The sequence below is a fragment of the Brassica oleracea genome, chromosome C9, assembly GCF_000695525.1.
Source record: "Brassica oleracea var. oleracea cultivar TO1000 chromosome C9, BOL, whole genome shotgun sequence".
NCBI lineage: Eukaryota > Viridiplantae > Streptophyta > Magnoliopsida > Brassicales > Brassicaceae > Brassica > Brassica oleracea.
In genome coordinates this window covers 38,033,835-38,049,566 of record NC_027756.1, presented here as the reverse complement: position 1 = coordinate 38,049,566, position 15,732 = coordinate 38,033,835, and the positions used below count along the sequence as shown (strand labels likewise).

The 15,732-nt window shown below is 31.1% G+C and overlaps 2 protein-coding genes and 1 long non-coding RNA gene across 4 annotated transcripts in view; 2 read left to right on the top strand and 1 right to left on the bottom strand.

Moving 5' to 3' along the window:
• Positions 1–3,973, top strand: part of LOC106314944 (putative lipid-transfer protein DIR1) — a 4,768-nt gene extending 795 nt beyond the window's left edge. Inside the window, exon 2 of the mRNA XM_013752738.1 lies at positions 3,954–3,973. Coding sequence (XP_013608192.1) covers positions 3,954–3,973 — 20 coding nt within the window. The remainder of the gene's footprint in view (positions 1–3,953) is intronic.
• A 690-nt stretch (positions 3,974–4,663) lies between these two features.
• On the bottom strand, positions 4,664–7,011 carry LOC106316278. 2 transcript variants are annotated; one of them, XR_001264777.1, is made up of 4 exons: positions 6,653–7,011; positions 5,917–6,512; positions 5,741–5,819; positions 4,664–5,200 (listed from the first exon to the last, which is right to left on the bottom strand). It is a non-coding gene; the product is annotated as an uncharacterized LOC106316278 (long non-coding RNA). The 2 variants fall into 2 exon arrangements; XR_001264776.1 differs by having other exon boundaries at positions 5,917–7,011.
• A 3,288-nt stretch (positions 7,012–10,299) lies between these two features.
• On the top strand, positions 10,300–14,125 carry LOC106314943 (probable long-chain-alcohol O-fatty-acyltransferase 5). The gene is made up of 2 exons (XM_013752737.1): positions 10,300–11,335; positions 13,806–14,125. The coding sequence occupies exons 1-2, from the start codon at positions 10,369–10,371 to the stop codon at positions 14,123–14,125; spliced, it is 1,287 nt and encodes a 428-aa protein (XP_013608191.1). The 5' UTR covers positions 10,300–10,368.
• The last annotated feature ends 1,607 nt before the right edge of the window (positions 14,126–15,732 follow it).

The following is a 15,732-nucleotide window of genomic DNA, read 5'->3' as shown; positions in this document are numbered from 1 at the left end:
ATATCAGACCAAGAATTAAAAACATAATAAGATTGCTAGAAAAATCAGAAAAGCTTTACAAGAAAAAAAAAATTCATGAAATCAATTGAAAAATAGAATTCAGGAGCCAATTAAAGCGATCACATTATTTTACATGCAACTCTAATCTCTTTCACTCGATTGTATCGTGTTTTTGTTATAGTTACCAAGAATTTTTATAAGAAAATACACATTATTGGTTATAGACTACGTCAATTTTGCAAGATGTCCAACAATATTGTCACGACGCCTAGTCATTTTTATTGGTATTCTTAAAGTATAATCCAATAATTATGTATATTAAATAAGCCAAGAATATTTGTTTTACATTAATTTTATTTTGCTTTATATTAGCAGAAGAAAAAAAGTATGGGTAAATATTTGGATCCGAAGAACCGAACCGAACTAGATTTGAAAGTAATACTAAACACAAACTAAGGAGGGTGTATTCAACTAAGAGTTTCAGATGATTTGTATTAAAATGACAAATTCAGTGTTATTCAAAACAAAGATTTTAAAAAACATTTTAAAATCAAGTGTTATTGAACTTTTCATTTTATAAAACACTCTGAAATCCACTGTTTTTGAACAAAATTTAAGTTGGAGATTTTCGAGTGTTTTAAATGTTTTTAGGGTGTTTGAGAAGTGTTTCTTAGTTATAAAATTAAAAATTCAAATCCCATGGTTTTATATGATATACTAGAGTAGTTTAACAAAAATCACACCAAATTCTAATATTCACCTAAAATTATCTAAAAATTCACTAAAATCATATCACTTCAAATTTTAGATTCAATACACCCCCTAAAACTCATTAAGTACTCAGATAGATCTTTAATATCTAGATAACCAGACTCTAATATAATCCAAACTAAAATATTTTAGATACCAAAATATGTAAATTACAATTATACACTTAAATATATTAATTATTATAAATTTTATATCTAATAAGTATTCAAAAATATGAAAATATCTAAAAATTATTAATATAATCACAAGTAAATATCCAAAAATAACAGTAAATGTTGAAAACACTGATAATATTTATTTGGTCTCTATCCAAATATTTAAATTGAACTAATTTCTATGTAAATTTAAATATTTAGTCTTACATTATTCAAAATTTTTATGTTTTATATTATTTTATATTTGGATTTTGAGGACTTAAGTATATTTGGATTTTTGTTAAAATACGTAATTAACATGGGTATCCAAACTCGAATCCGAACCGAACCTGCAATGATTCAACCCAAATTCAAACCAAAATTTGTAAATATCCAAATAAAAATTAAATTTCTAAATCTCAAAATCCTAAATCCGAATAGATCAATTGAATCTGATATGATATATGAATATCGATTCCTTAAAAAAGCTATACACAAATCTCTTAATACAACATTTACAACATAAAATAAACAATCTAATAAACTATTTTATCTGCCCACAGCGCGGATCACTACCTAGTTATAATTAAAACTGCAAAAATATATATAGGAAATATAGTTGCATAAACGTTTGGAATTTAATTGCTTCGCAACATTAAGAGTCTCTGTTTCAACATATAGAAATATGGATGCATCTCCAATAAAATTAGATTAGCACAGATTCAAAAATGCCTGCGGAATAGAGATGAAGTAAGACAAAAAAACGTGTCTTTGAAAGAAGCTTGACGAAAAGAAAGAAACCTCTCGAACAAGTCATCCTTGAACTCTATGTGTATATATGATGTACAATGCGAACATTATACCGCCAAATAAGAAACCAGTGACAATACAGTGTTTCATGACAAGAGCATATACAATAAAATCTCTACAAATTAATACTCGATAAATTAATAATTTATACAAATTAATAAATTTCGCCGGTCCCAAATTGGACCGATTAGAAATTTGACACAAATCGATAAAATAATAAGATAATATTTTTTTTAGATAATTTCAATGTAAATATAAGGTCTCATTAAAATTATAAATTAATAATTTATATGTACACATATTTTATTTAAGTAAGAACCTAGTATTATGTTGTTTGTTTTATATTCACAATGGAATTCTTTATATTTTCTTAACCCTTAATATATTTTTGATAATATAATGAATAAAACTTCATGTAAGTTCTATGCAATATAAATTATATACACTAAATAATATAATTAAATTAATATAAATTTCAAATTTTAAAAAATTACAATTAATGTCTATACACTAAAATCAAATAATTTTTTTATCTTAGAATAAATATATCTTAAAAGAAAAAATTTAAATAAGGCAACTTTTGTAAAATTTTATTATCTCTATAAATTAATAAAATTTTAAAGTCACAACATTAATAATCTATAGAAGTTCTACTATATTATGGATATTTTACCATTAATATAACTAGATCTTCTGTCCGCCCTACGCGCGGATTATAAATTTTAAATATATTTATTTATAATTATTATTAATATGTGAATATTTTTTCTTTGTATTTAATTTAATTTTGATGTTTAATAGTACCTTTAGCAGTTATCTATTTTTTTTCCTACTTTTTGCTTTCTATAAATTTGGAATATTTCTTAAAAATTTGGTATATGCACAACTTAGCTTTTGTTCTTATAATATGTCTACATTTTATGAATACACCGAAGATGGTGTTGAAACCCGTTTATCTTTTATGTCACGGAGGAGCGGATACAAAAAGAAATTTGGTATGGAGCATATAGCCATTTTCATGTACATAATGTTTGATTTAATTGTATATATAAATGTAGCACTAACTAACTATAATGGGAAAAAAAATGCCACACCCCCTTTTTGCAGGTGAATACTAACTTTTATCCACTATTTTCAATTAGTTATAAAATATGTAGTAGTTGGTAAATTAAATTGCGTTTTGTGTGTGTTTTTGTTATAATATTGGTTTGCAATGTATTATTATTTGTAATCATTTTACTCTCATGTGTCGTATAATAGTGTATCCTTTTCTTTTTAAATGTTTATCTTTTGGTGACTAAAGAGCATACACTTATTTATGAAGAGGATATATTTTAACAAAGAATATTATTTTTATTTTAATAATATTATAATTCTGGTTGCAAGAATACTACTATAACATATTTATGTATATGAGAAAATACAGTTTTGAAATCAATAAATGTCACATTTTATTTTTCTTCTAAAGTTAATGTCCATGTACAGTTATATATTGTATTTATTATGATATTTTTACTTGTGAAGTTCATATTCTTCTAAACCACCGGATACAACTTATTGTTTTATCAGAGTAGAATTTTGCTCCTGCTATAAAAGTGTAGTAGTTTTTTTATTTCTCATTTTAAATGTGTTTAATATATGTTGTATTGATAGGTTTTTTTCTAATGTAATGTAATTGATAGTAGGATTTCGTGAAAGTACATTTATATATTGTTGGATTAACGCTTCTAACCAGCCAGTTAATTGTTTCTTAATATATTGATTTCTCATGTATCATATAAGAATATTCGTCAAGCTCTCTTTTTCGACTGCTTGTTTTATGTGTTTATAGTTCAGCTTTTTGTGAATACATGTCGTTGTTTAATGTTTCATTTGTATATTAATGTTACTTTGTTGTTATTGTATGTAACTAAATTAAAACAAAATTTTATTCAAAAAAAAAAGAAAATCTAAACTATGAAATTTCTGTTATTTCGAATTCAAATTTGTCTTCTTGGTTATTTTTATACATACAATGCATGGTAAAACTATGAAGTTTGTTTTTTATAAGGATAGTTAATTAGGACAATTCAAACCAAACGACATGAAACTCTTTCTAATGAATCCAAGACAATTTATCTTACTTGTATGTGTGTGTATAATATGTGGATGGACGAATAAGTGGGATTCACGAATAAGGAGGATTCATTTATTACCCATTATGAGATTTATCTGTCATATTGATGACTCTCACCATAGATTCTTCCAAGAACGTATGAAACAGAATAGTGGGAATTTAAAATACATACAAAGCTACTCTAATTCATACACATTCATTGCATAGAATCCAAAAAAGTATGGTGGGGATTTAAAATACATACTACTCTCACTTTGTCACTCTTGCACATGCATTGCATAGTTTCTCATCGGTTATAAACATCCCCGAAGCAGATTTCTTGATCTTGCCCACTACAAAGATATCCCTCCTTGAAGAAGCTCTTAGACTCCTGGTCAATCCATAACCTTCTTGTTCATGTTCCATCAGACTGAAATCAGGATCAAACTCAAACAAAGTATCTCTTATCAGCAACCATGTTAAAATAATGCTTCGAAGTTTACTTGAGTTTTTCAGAGAGTTTAATGACTTTCTCGAAACTTTTCCTGGATTCCTTTGTCCTATGGATACTAGTGCTCAAATCCAAAGCTTCTTCAACAAACAGAGCATAGAACTCTCGTCTCCCAACAGAGAGTGCAGCTGACACTGGACTTACTCCATAAACCAGATTACCAACCATCCTAGGCACACTTGACTTGGTTTCCTCTTGCCATGTTTTCTTAAACCCCAGAGTATGCTTCATCTTCTCTCACCCAACGTCCTTTTTCAATATCAGTGTAGTCCCACACAAAGAAAGAAATTATATATAATTCTATCAGAAAACTATGTTACGTAGCTATTGAGTCACTGTAATTGAATCCAGAATTTGATTCGTAGTGCAGACCATTGGTCTGGATAGCCGGAAGCATTGTCAAGCATCAAATCTTCTTTAAACTATGATCAAACAACTTGCGAACAAAAAAAAACAAATCCTGAAATTTCATGATACCAAAGACACGTTTAAGCTCTAGTTGAATATAATAGCCCTGTTCGTTGTTAGATCGCGGCGGTAGCATCTAGCGACTGATTTTACAAAGCAAAAAAGAAAAACTTGAAACGGAAAGAAAGAAGAAAAATGGAAGAAAGGAGGAACACTGACGCTATTTAATTTGGCGACACAAATACCACCGGATTCATGTCAATTGCTGCGATCATTAGCATAGTCGCAGGGTCCATTCGCAAAATATTTAATGCAGAGTCTCCGCTCCATGTCACTGGTTGATGAATCATTCCGCCTCCTTTTCGATCCCTTGACATCCTTCTTCTTCACCATGTCCGCAACGGTCTTCACCACCACCGCCAGGACCACCACGCCACCTCTGAGCACACTATTTACATGTTTAGTAAAACTCTGCAAAATATCGTTCGCAAAAAGTTCACTTCATTGGGGACTAAATTCTGCAGCCCAGCACACACCATGTTCAATTGTCGTTATTAATGTCTCTCGAGAAGTTTCCTTATTGGAGTAAATATGCAGTATTTCTAAGATGCAGATTAAGGTTAGGATAACTATAGGGCACCATCTTGCTTTAGATTTCCATTTCTTGTTTAAAAATCACGCACAGAGATTTCCACATTTTTAACTCTTACAGCATCCATTCCTTCACCTTCTGAGGGAAACCATACCCCTGGTTCTTGATGATGTATTACGTTAGCAGCATACCATGAAGACAAAAATCCAAGTAGAAAAAAGACACGTTTGGCAACAAAATATGTATTCCCGGAAAACTATAAATATACATTCTGAGAAAAATTCTTCATTCTTTAATTCACTGTCATATGATTTCCATTTTATAGAACAAAGAAAAACCTCGAGGCTAGCTAGGGAGATCAGAGATGAAGGAAGTTGGTGCAGCAGTACAAACTAATGAAACGCAATATCAATCATTACCTCATGGGTTCTGAATTCTCTCATAAGATTCAGCTGCTCTCTCACTCCCCAAATTCTTGTGGGGATGGACCATCACCGCCTATGAAATCAATCACTATGCTTACAAACTCAATTAAAAAATTTGTTGCCTATGAGTATCCAACAATTAACAAAGGCAGAGAAACAAACAGCTTTACCTTTTTTATATTTTCCTTGGGATAAGCCATGTCCATACCGAGGCTAGCTCAAAGCTGAGTAGTGGTCAGCACAATTGAGAGAAACATAATCTGACATAACTCCATGTGACGTGTGAAATTTAGGTGCATGTTGATAAATGGAGGAAGTATTAAAGTAGAGATGGTTAAACTGTTTTTTTTTTTTTTTTTTTGAAATACAGAAGGTTAAACTGTTAAAGAATGCATTGTAAGGCAGAAACTGAAGCTCCACTTAGAACTTTCACAACTGACACAATTTATAGCTTTACCTAGAGGAGCAGTAACCTCTGTTCCAAAAAACTAACTATTGAAAGAAGCAGATTGATACTAAAGTAATGAAGTATTGGCTCAAAAAAAAAATTGATGAAAACATACAATTTAACATCAATTACGTGTAGGACTCAGCAAAACTGGGATCGTCGAGGACAAAAATAAACATGAGCACAGCCAGTGGCTCGATCCTTCAGGAGCATCACTTCTAAAACCTCACTGAAACTCTGAAAGTACTTTCGATCTTCAGTGGGTCTTCCAAGAGAAAAGACCGATGAACAGCTAGCTTACATGATTCAATTTTCAATCTGCAACAGTGTTTGTTCCCGAGTATATATACATCTAGTAAACATCTCGATCTGACTAAAACATCATCTATGTTTTAAGAAAATAAAACTCAGAACAATCTGTTCCAAAAATCTGATTGATATAATTGAATCGAACAAACCTTTACGGCAAGATCGAGATACAACTTTGCTAAGAGGGCCGAGACCAAAACCCGAAGCTTTCCAAGACAATGTGGGATTTCACCGGTGTTGCGGTGCTAGAATTTGCCGGAGAAGTGGAGCTGGCAATCGGAGCTGCGGTTATATTAAAGCTGCGTACTTGGTCACCTCCGGTTGATTATTCGTCGGCTGAGTATTCCCGAGTCAATGTAAATTTTGAAACTGGAAAATTGTATTTAAACTGAAGTGGAGGTGATGTAATTGAATCAAACAGACGAATCAATATAGGTCGAATCAATATATAATTATGAGTGATGGAGAAAGGTATGGGAGATGAGAAGACAGTCCTCTGAAGAAACGATTTTGCATGAAGAGAAAGATGAGAAGACAATTGAAATACACATGAGTCTTTTTGGGAAACTTGATGGTGACATGGCAGAAAAATGATCTTTCGTTGGTTGATTTTCCATGCTTATGTGGCATAGCTAAACATGGAGCATAAGCAACTTTTAGTATTGTAAGAAACTCTATAGTAATTGGGAAGCAAAAGGCTCATCTATATAAGTCACACACTTTTGTAATGTTTTTTTTGTATAACTTGTGAACTTATTAAACCAAGCACGAGGAGCCTGTTTTTAATCCATACAGAGCTTTATATAGTCTGCAAACATGATCCAGTTTTGAAGGATCAACAAAACCAGGTGGTTATTCCATAAAGACTTCCTCAACTAACTCCCCATGGAGGAAGGCATTTTTAACATCATGACGCACTTTCCACTCTTTTTCCACAGTAACATTAAGAACCAATATGATTGTTGAAGTCCTCACAACCGGACTGTAAGTCTCAATAAAAGCACCTCCTTCTTCTTGTTCAAAACCACACACCGCCAGTCGAGAATTTAGCTTATCCAAAGTTCCTGTTGCCTTTAGTTTCACCGTATGTATCCACCTACGGCCTAACACATGTTAGGATCCCTAGGAACAAGAGACATAGTTTCATTGAGACGATGTGCTTCCATTTCTTCTCCCATAAAATTTTTCCAACCGGGATGTTTTAACGCAGCCGCAAGGGTCTTTGGGATAGTTGGGAGATCTGTTCATGTGAGAAGAGCATGCCGAGGATTTGGTTTGCGTATTCCACGTTGCAGGCGTGTTGTCATAGGATGGATCCGAGGAACTTGAGTGACTGTAGTAGGACTCACAGGGCGATCGGTTATCTCATCTTCCTCTATAATCTTCTCTATTTCCGTATCTCTAGACGAACTAGGTCCAGCCTCATCAACAAATTGGTCTACGACAGGATCCTGAACAAGTGTTGAAACCGTAGGAACCTGATGAGAAAGAATGTGCTGAATCATAGGAAGCAAAGGTGGTGGAACAGGAGCAGATTGCCAAGCCTGCAACAACGGTGTAGTATGTGGGGAACTACATACTCCTTGTATCAGTGCTCAAAAGGAAACACAACCTTATCAAATATAACATGATGCGAGATTATTTTCTGCCAGTAGGAGGATATAAACACTGTAACCTTTATATTGTGAATGATATCCAAAAAAGATACATTGTAAAGACCTTGGATCAAACTTGTTATGACCATAAGCAAGGGTAGCACGCTGAACCAAAAACCCTTAGGTATGATGAATAGTCTGGTTTTTGTTTGTTCAACAACTCGTAAGGAGACTTAAAACCAACTTCAGAAAACGGTAACAGTTTGCTGACATAATTAGCCTCCACTCATGCATTATATTACATTAAATGTCATTTGGAATTAATAAAAAAATTAGAACTTCATTAAGGATAATATGAAAACCAATATTATACTACTAAATATGTTTCCAAACAACACAATAACTAATTTTGTGTTCAGCTAATACAGACCATTATATTTTACATTTTTAATAACTTTTATCAATATTATTTTAATGTATGTGTTGAATCATATAATTAATTAAAGCTCTCATATTATTTTTGAAAAATAAAAATAAGTATAACTTTTTTGCAGGTTTAGATACTACAAAATAATTTCATGTAATATTAAATCAGTTAAATTAATAGATTATTTTATTTATATTTTCATAAATAAGAAATTGTATTCATTTAAACTTAAAAATCTTTCATAGTCAATTAAATATTGTATATATATATATATACATAAATTTTGACTCAATAAATTAACATCAAATAAGTTTTATTATTAATAATTTATCAAAAATATATATCACACAATGAATCAAACAAATTACAGAGATTTTATTTTAAAAAATCATAATGAAACAGGTTAAAATAATTGAAAAAAATAAAATTAAGTAATATCTTATATAATTTTAAATTTATATAAATGCAAAATAATATAATTATATAGTTTTCAAATACACTAAAATAAAAATTTTGACACATACTGATTTGTAAATTAAATTTGTTAAAAATTATTTCCGCGCTATGAAAGTGCGGAACATAACCTTTGTATTTTATTTTAAGAAATACAATTTTTAATTTGTGTATGCAATTTTAAAACATCAAATAAAGAAGAAGGAATTCTTTTTGAGAACTAGGAAGTCTAACAGTGAGTAGATAGAAACAAGGAAGCTCTGTTTTGTGTTGCAGAATATGGCGAGACATGAGATAATTGGTGAAGGATATTGGGTCTGGTAATGTCGGAGTAGCTTAGAGCATCTCCAACCCTCTGCTATTTTTGTCTCTATACCCTATAATAGAGTAAAATCTATTCCAATTTATCTCTGTTTCTTTTTTAAAAAATAGAGATTGCTATATTTTCTTCTATTTTAAGGGAAAAATAGCATTTCTCTATAATAGATGTATATTTTTTTATTTATAAAATTTATTTACAAAATAGTACTTTAACTTTTTGTGATTATAACAAAATAAATGTCTATGAAAAATATAATTTCTTTTTACATATAACAACACATTTTTTTTGGTTTACATAATAATTCTTAAAATTTCACAATTATAATAAACATAAATAAACAATACTATTATTTTCTTAGAAAGAAATTTTTTTATTTAACCAATGATATTTAAAGTTTATATGTAATTAACACTAAAATTAAATTAATTATTAAAAATTCCACATAGAGTTTTCATATTGATAATTATTAAAATTTTATTTTGTATAATGTATTTTTCGAATAAAAATTTTAGTTTAAATAATATTGTACTTTTATGGAAAAAAAATTAAAATTGCAATGAATGAATTAATTTTTAACATTTATAAGTAAAAGATAGTAACTGTAAAATAAAAAAAGGAATCTTGTAAGAATGCTCATTTCTAGAGGAAAAAATAAAAGAATACATTGAAGAGAAACTCTTCTCTATTATAAAAGTTCCCCTATTATAAAGAAATAAACAGGGGAATACATTATTTCTAAACTTCTCTATTATTTCTATTAAAAAAAATTATTAGAATTACCAGAAAATGGAGAGGCCTATACCCAAAATGACCAAAACATTATCGGGTCTGGTCACATGGAGACATTAATATCTTATCAACACTCAATTGGTTTGCTCAAAAAAAAAACACTCAATTGTTCAGCAACTACCCATGCAGTCGACATTAATACTATTCGTCTTTGTACGTATTTACTACCTCACCCACTTTTATGTATGCGATGCAGCCACTGTAAACTTTACCATTAAAAGCCAAGCTAAAACGTCTGTCTAGCCAGAAACTCATCAGCACAAACAAAGATCTGAGAGAATGGATGAAGAACTCAAAAGCTTAATCAAAGTATGGATCTCCGCAATAATCTCCATATCGTATTGTTACTACATACCACCTAGAATCAAATCTGGTGTTCCACGGTTATGCTCTCTTTGTCCTGTCCTTGCTTTGTTTCTTGTTCTTCCTCTGTGTTTCTCTTCTGTGCATCTATCTTTAATAACAGCCTTTTTTCTCACATGGCTCGCCAACTTCAAACTCATCCTCTTCTCCTTTGACAAAGGTCCTCTAATCCCACTTCCTCCAAGTCTCTCCCGTTTCATCTGCTTTACTTGCTTTCCAATCAAAGCTCAGCAAAACCCAAAATCTCAAAACCACATGCCCAAACTTGTGTTTGCTATTAAAGTTGCCATATTTGGTGTGTTATTACATTTGTATGGCTACAGAAAGAATCTGTCTCCTGCTCTGCTACTGGCTCTCTATTTTGTGCACCTCTACTTAGAAATTGAGATTATTTTATCATTCATCAAAAATGTTGTTTGTATCTTTCTTGGCTGTGACCTCGAACCACAGTCCAATAAACCATACTTAGCCACATCTCTACAAGATTTCTGGGGTCGTCGGTGGAACCTCATGGTTCCAGCGATTCTCAGACCCGCCGTTTACGCCCCAATGCGGCGAGTGTCTGAACGCAGAATGAGCTCAGGTTGGGCTTTGTTTCCGGGGATTTTAGCGGCGTTCATCGTCTCAGGATTGGTTCATGAGCTGCTCTTCTTCTATTTAACACGTGAGATGCCAACATGGGAAGTTACAATGTTCTTCGTGTTACATGGCGTTTGCACTGCGGTGGAGTTGGCCGTGAAGAAGAAGACGACGGTGATACAGCGGTGGCAGCTGAGTCCGGTTGTGTCGAGGCTGCTCACTGTCGGGTTCGTGATTGTGACGGGTGGGTGGTTATTTACACCTCAGCTTATAAGAGCATCATTATCCTATAGACTCTTAAAGAGTCTCTTAATTAATTTTTAATACTATTTAAGTAGTAAATTTGGTTAAGAGACTTAGTTAAAAAATTTCAACTTTTATGTTTTATTTGAGTTTTTGGCGGAGATTTTAATGAATTATGGATAATGATATTATGTTTAATTTGATTTTAATAAAAATAAGAACCAATGATCAACTGGTTTTGTACTGGCTTTCATTCATCTTATCTATTAAAATAGAAGTTATGACTTTTTTTATGTGTGATTTTTTTTTAATTTGGATCATCATTTTAAAATTGTATTAAATGCATTTTATTAAGACTAATAATATATATAATCTTTGAACTATTTTAATCATAATATTTTTTGATATTTTTTTCATTTTAAATATAATATAGTTATTAAACAATTATAATAAATCTGTGTAAAAAGATTTTAGCAAGATCTTTATTAAGAAAACTTATAAACAATTCTAATAAATCTGTGTTTAAAAAGATTTTAGCAAGATCTTTATTAAGAAAACCTATATTTAAATATTTTCAATAATTTTGAAATATTATTATACATTAATATATTCAGTTATCGTTTATAAAATGAAAATAAAAATTATATCTTATTTTTATCTATTATATAGTCATAATAAATCATATTAAAAGAAAATTATTATAATATGCTAAATATGATAAATTGTATTAAATTGATAAATTTATATTATTTTTTCATAAGTATAAAATATTTACGTTCAAAAAGAAAAATATAATATGTTGGTAAGACGGATTAATATTAGCAAATTACATAATGTATGTATAAAAATTAACATGTATTTCAATAAACCTAATAATATAAAATCTTTGTAACTACTTTAATTATGATATCTTTTCATTTTAAATATAAATATAAATTTATATACTATATTTACAAAATTCAAACAAATTTTTAAAAAATATTTTAACAATATTTTAATTTTCAAAACGTTTATGTAAATATTTTCACTAATTTCGTAATTAGCAATGAACTATTATTATGCAATAATATATAGTTATCATTTATAAAATGAAAAATTAAAATTCTATCATATTTTATCTACTTTATAATCATAATCATAATCATCATTTTAAAATATTATTATTATATTGAACTAAGTATGGTAAAAGTATATTAAATTGATAAATTTTATTTTCATAAATATAAACTATTTATGTTAAAAATATAATATGATGACAGAAAAGCTTAAATTTAGCAAACTATATAATACATATCTAAAAAATAACATATATTATACTTTTGTATATACAATAATATATTATCTAAAATAAATAAACATAAAAAGTATTGGTAAAAGGAAATCCAGGTTTTGAAGGGGGGGATAAGAATTTAGTATAAATCAAACACAAAACAATTTTCAAATATATTTTCTCATAAATATATTAATTTATTTAATAATTAAATGTAAATACAATAAAATAAATATATAACAAGAAGTGACAAATACTTGTGAAGGTTTTAAATAACTGATTAATTATGACATGTAAATTATAAAATTATTGTATTTGAAATAGTTATATAAACATTTAAGTATATGATTAACAAAATATACATGATCTAAAAAAAATATCTATGTATATAAAATTGGAAACAAACAACTGTGTGGTTGCGCGAGTCAATATCTAGTTACTTAATTCGAAATCATGGAGTCCTCATGTAGAGGAGTTACGATACATGAAGGTACAAGATGTAATCCACACTTCACATCATATCTCCAATGCCCTCATTGTTTCTAATTTAGCAATAGATTCATGCTTTTCTAGATTCTCCACGTAGTCCAGATCAGTAGTTGTTGTAACAGAGGAGTGAGATTCTGATTGTTGCTACAAGATAAAATTCCTTAAAATTGTTCTTCAAAGTCTTAATCTTGATCTACTAACGTGAGATACTCGGCCATTGCACACCTCTCAATTCCATATTTGCTTGGGCATACCGTGTAGAGACTTGAAAATCACTAAAGTGTTCAACCGAAACAAGACTTGGCAAACGAATACTTATCGCTTGTGAGGATATACCAAATCGAAAGATTCTAGGGGTAGAGTTTAAGATTCGAGATTATCTCTAACAAGAACATCAGATCACCTAACGAAGTTAAATAGGTGATGCTGAGTGTTTAAGTGAGGTGCATTTTTTGAAGGAAGCAAAAGGTTTGTGAGAGACAGGGGATTACGAGTTTAGTTTATTCGTGAGTGTTTAGAAACTGGCCAGTGTTTATTCACGTGTCGTGAAGTCAAGTAAACCTGAATAAACAGATTAGTTGTAATTTGTTTAAAGAGTTTCTAATAAGAGTATTGTTTTGCAATTCATTCGAGTTCTACAATTGAATATCTTGTCTAGATCCGTCGATCTACAACAGGTAGAGATCCTAAGGTGAGCATGGATTCATCAAAGGAGCTTGTGGCTGTGGAAAGAACGTTTATGCTTAATGAAAACAATTTTGACATTGGAAAGTTCGAATGAAACAAAGGCTCAAAGCTATTGAAGAAGATGTGTGGACTGCTGTTGAGTCAGGATGGACGGAGCCATGTGTCAAAACGAAGGATGGGGAGTATGCTCCAAAACCAAAGGAGCAGTGGACGGAAACTGATAAGTTAGAATCTAAGTTCAACTCCAAAGCCATTTATGAAATCTTCAACGCAATCAATGCAGAACAGTTCAAACTTGTTCAAGGATGCTCATCAGCAAAGGACGCATGGGAAACAAGAATTGATCATCTAGTTGCTATTATGAGGGGACTTCAACTGTCAAAAGAAGAAGACTTGATCATCTAGTTGCTCAATTCAAAAATCTAAGGATGTCTGAAGATGAGTCAATAACAGTTTTCAGCTCCAAACTAAGTGCAATCGCTCACGAAGCTACAGTACTTGGTAAGGAGTATAATGACTAGAAATTGGTTAAGAAAATGATCTGTTGTCTTCCAAAAAAAAATTGCAAACTATAAACCCTTGCTGAAGGTTGGAATGAACACTGGCGATATGAAATTCTCACAACTTGTGGGGATACTTAAAGCTAAAGAGATGGAATCTGGTGGTGAGCAAGAAAAAAGGGTAAATGGATCGTTTTCTCCGCTGATAAGGAGGAAGATAAGATTCAAGTACTGCATGATACACTAAATCAGAAACTGGAGGATAGTATGGAATTGATTGCTCAGAATTTCAAAAAGGCTCTGAGAAGGATTGAAAAAGGTCAGGGAAGAAGTCAAGGCTTTGAACAGACAAATGAATCAAACCAAGAGTGGCGACGTGACAAGGAGCGAAGCGGTTATAGAAGCGGTAGAAATGATGGGAATCAGTTCAACAGGAAACGTGATCTGCAATGCCATGAATGTGAAGGGTATGGTCACATCAGATCTGAATGCCCTCTTGTCAAACGTAAAGAACTCAAGTGTGGGGAGTGTAAAGGATTTGGTCACACCAAAGCTGAGTGTCCAAACTTGCTCAAAAGAGGAGAAAAATCCTTTCTAAGTTTTAGTGATACTGAATCTGAGAATGAAGAAGATGATGAGCACATGATAAATCTAGTTGCACTGGTGAGTGAGCAAGCATATAGTAAGTAAGCAGATAGCTGTGGAATCTGACTCAGATGATGACGGAGAAATTGATCCATCAGTTGAGTATCGAAAGCTGTGTGACAATTGGGTGGTGTTGAGCAATGAAAATCTGAAACTACTCAAGGACAAAGCATTGTTAGAAGCTCAGATTAACATACTTAAGATGGAGAAACCCACTGAAATCGTTGCTAAAATGTGTTCTACTGGTAAAGCTATACTGATCGAGGACACCATAGAACAAAAGAGGATCAGTGAACTTGAGTTAAAGGTGACTAGACTGGCTGAACTCTTGAATCATGAAGAAGAGAAGAACACGAGTCTGGAAGTCAGTTTGAGTGACAACTACAAGAGAATAAGAATGCTGAATACTGGAACGAAAGAGCTTGATAAAATCCCGAACTTGGGAAAACTGTCCAATATGAGCATGAGACTTGGTTATTGTGGTGAACAGACGAGGAAAACTCAGACGCTTGCTGCTACAACCTCTGGAACAACAATATTTGTTCATCTAGAATCAAAATCAACTGAAGTTTCTATGAAAGAACAACTAGAAAGCAGCTCGAATACTCAGATGGTGAAAAGAAAGGTTCGAGTGAAGAATCCTTTGACATTCAAAAGAAGATGCAACTCGTGTGGACACCAAAGTCATATTGCTAGATATTGTTATGAACGGATCAACAATATTAAGAAAGCTTGGAAAAGTGGTTTGATTTACCCAGAATCAAAATGTTACGACAATGTCTGGATTCCTAAGTCAGTTCTGTATGCAAGGCAAATGGAGGATGAGTATGATGACGAATTTGATGTCATTTGCAACATAGCTCAAAT

What these genes read in the sequence shown, in the direction of transcription:
- LOC106314943 (XM_013752737.1), top strand. Translation starts at nt 10,369, where the DNA reads ATGGATGAAGAACTCAAAAGCTTAATCAAAGTATGGATCTCCGCAATA. An exon ending in ATCCTATAGACTCTTAAAGA is followed by an intron (nt 11,336 to 13,805) that starts GTCTCTTAATTA and finishes GACATTGGAAAG; the next exon opens with TTCGAATGAAACAAAGGCTC.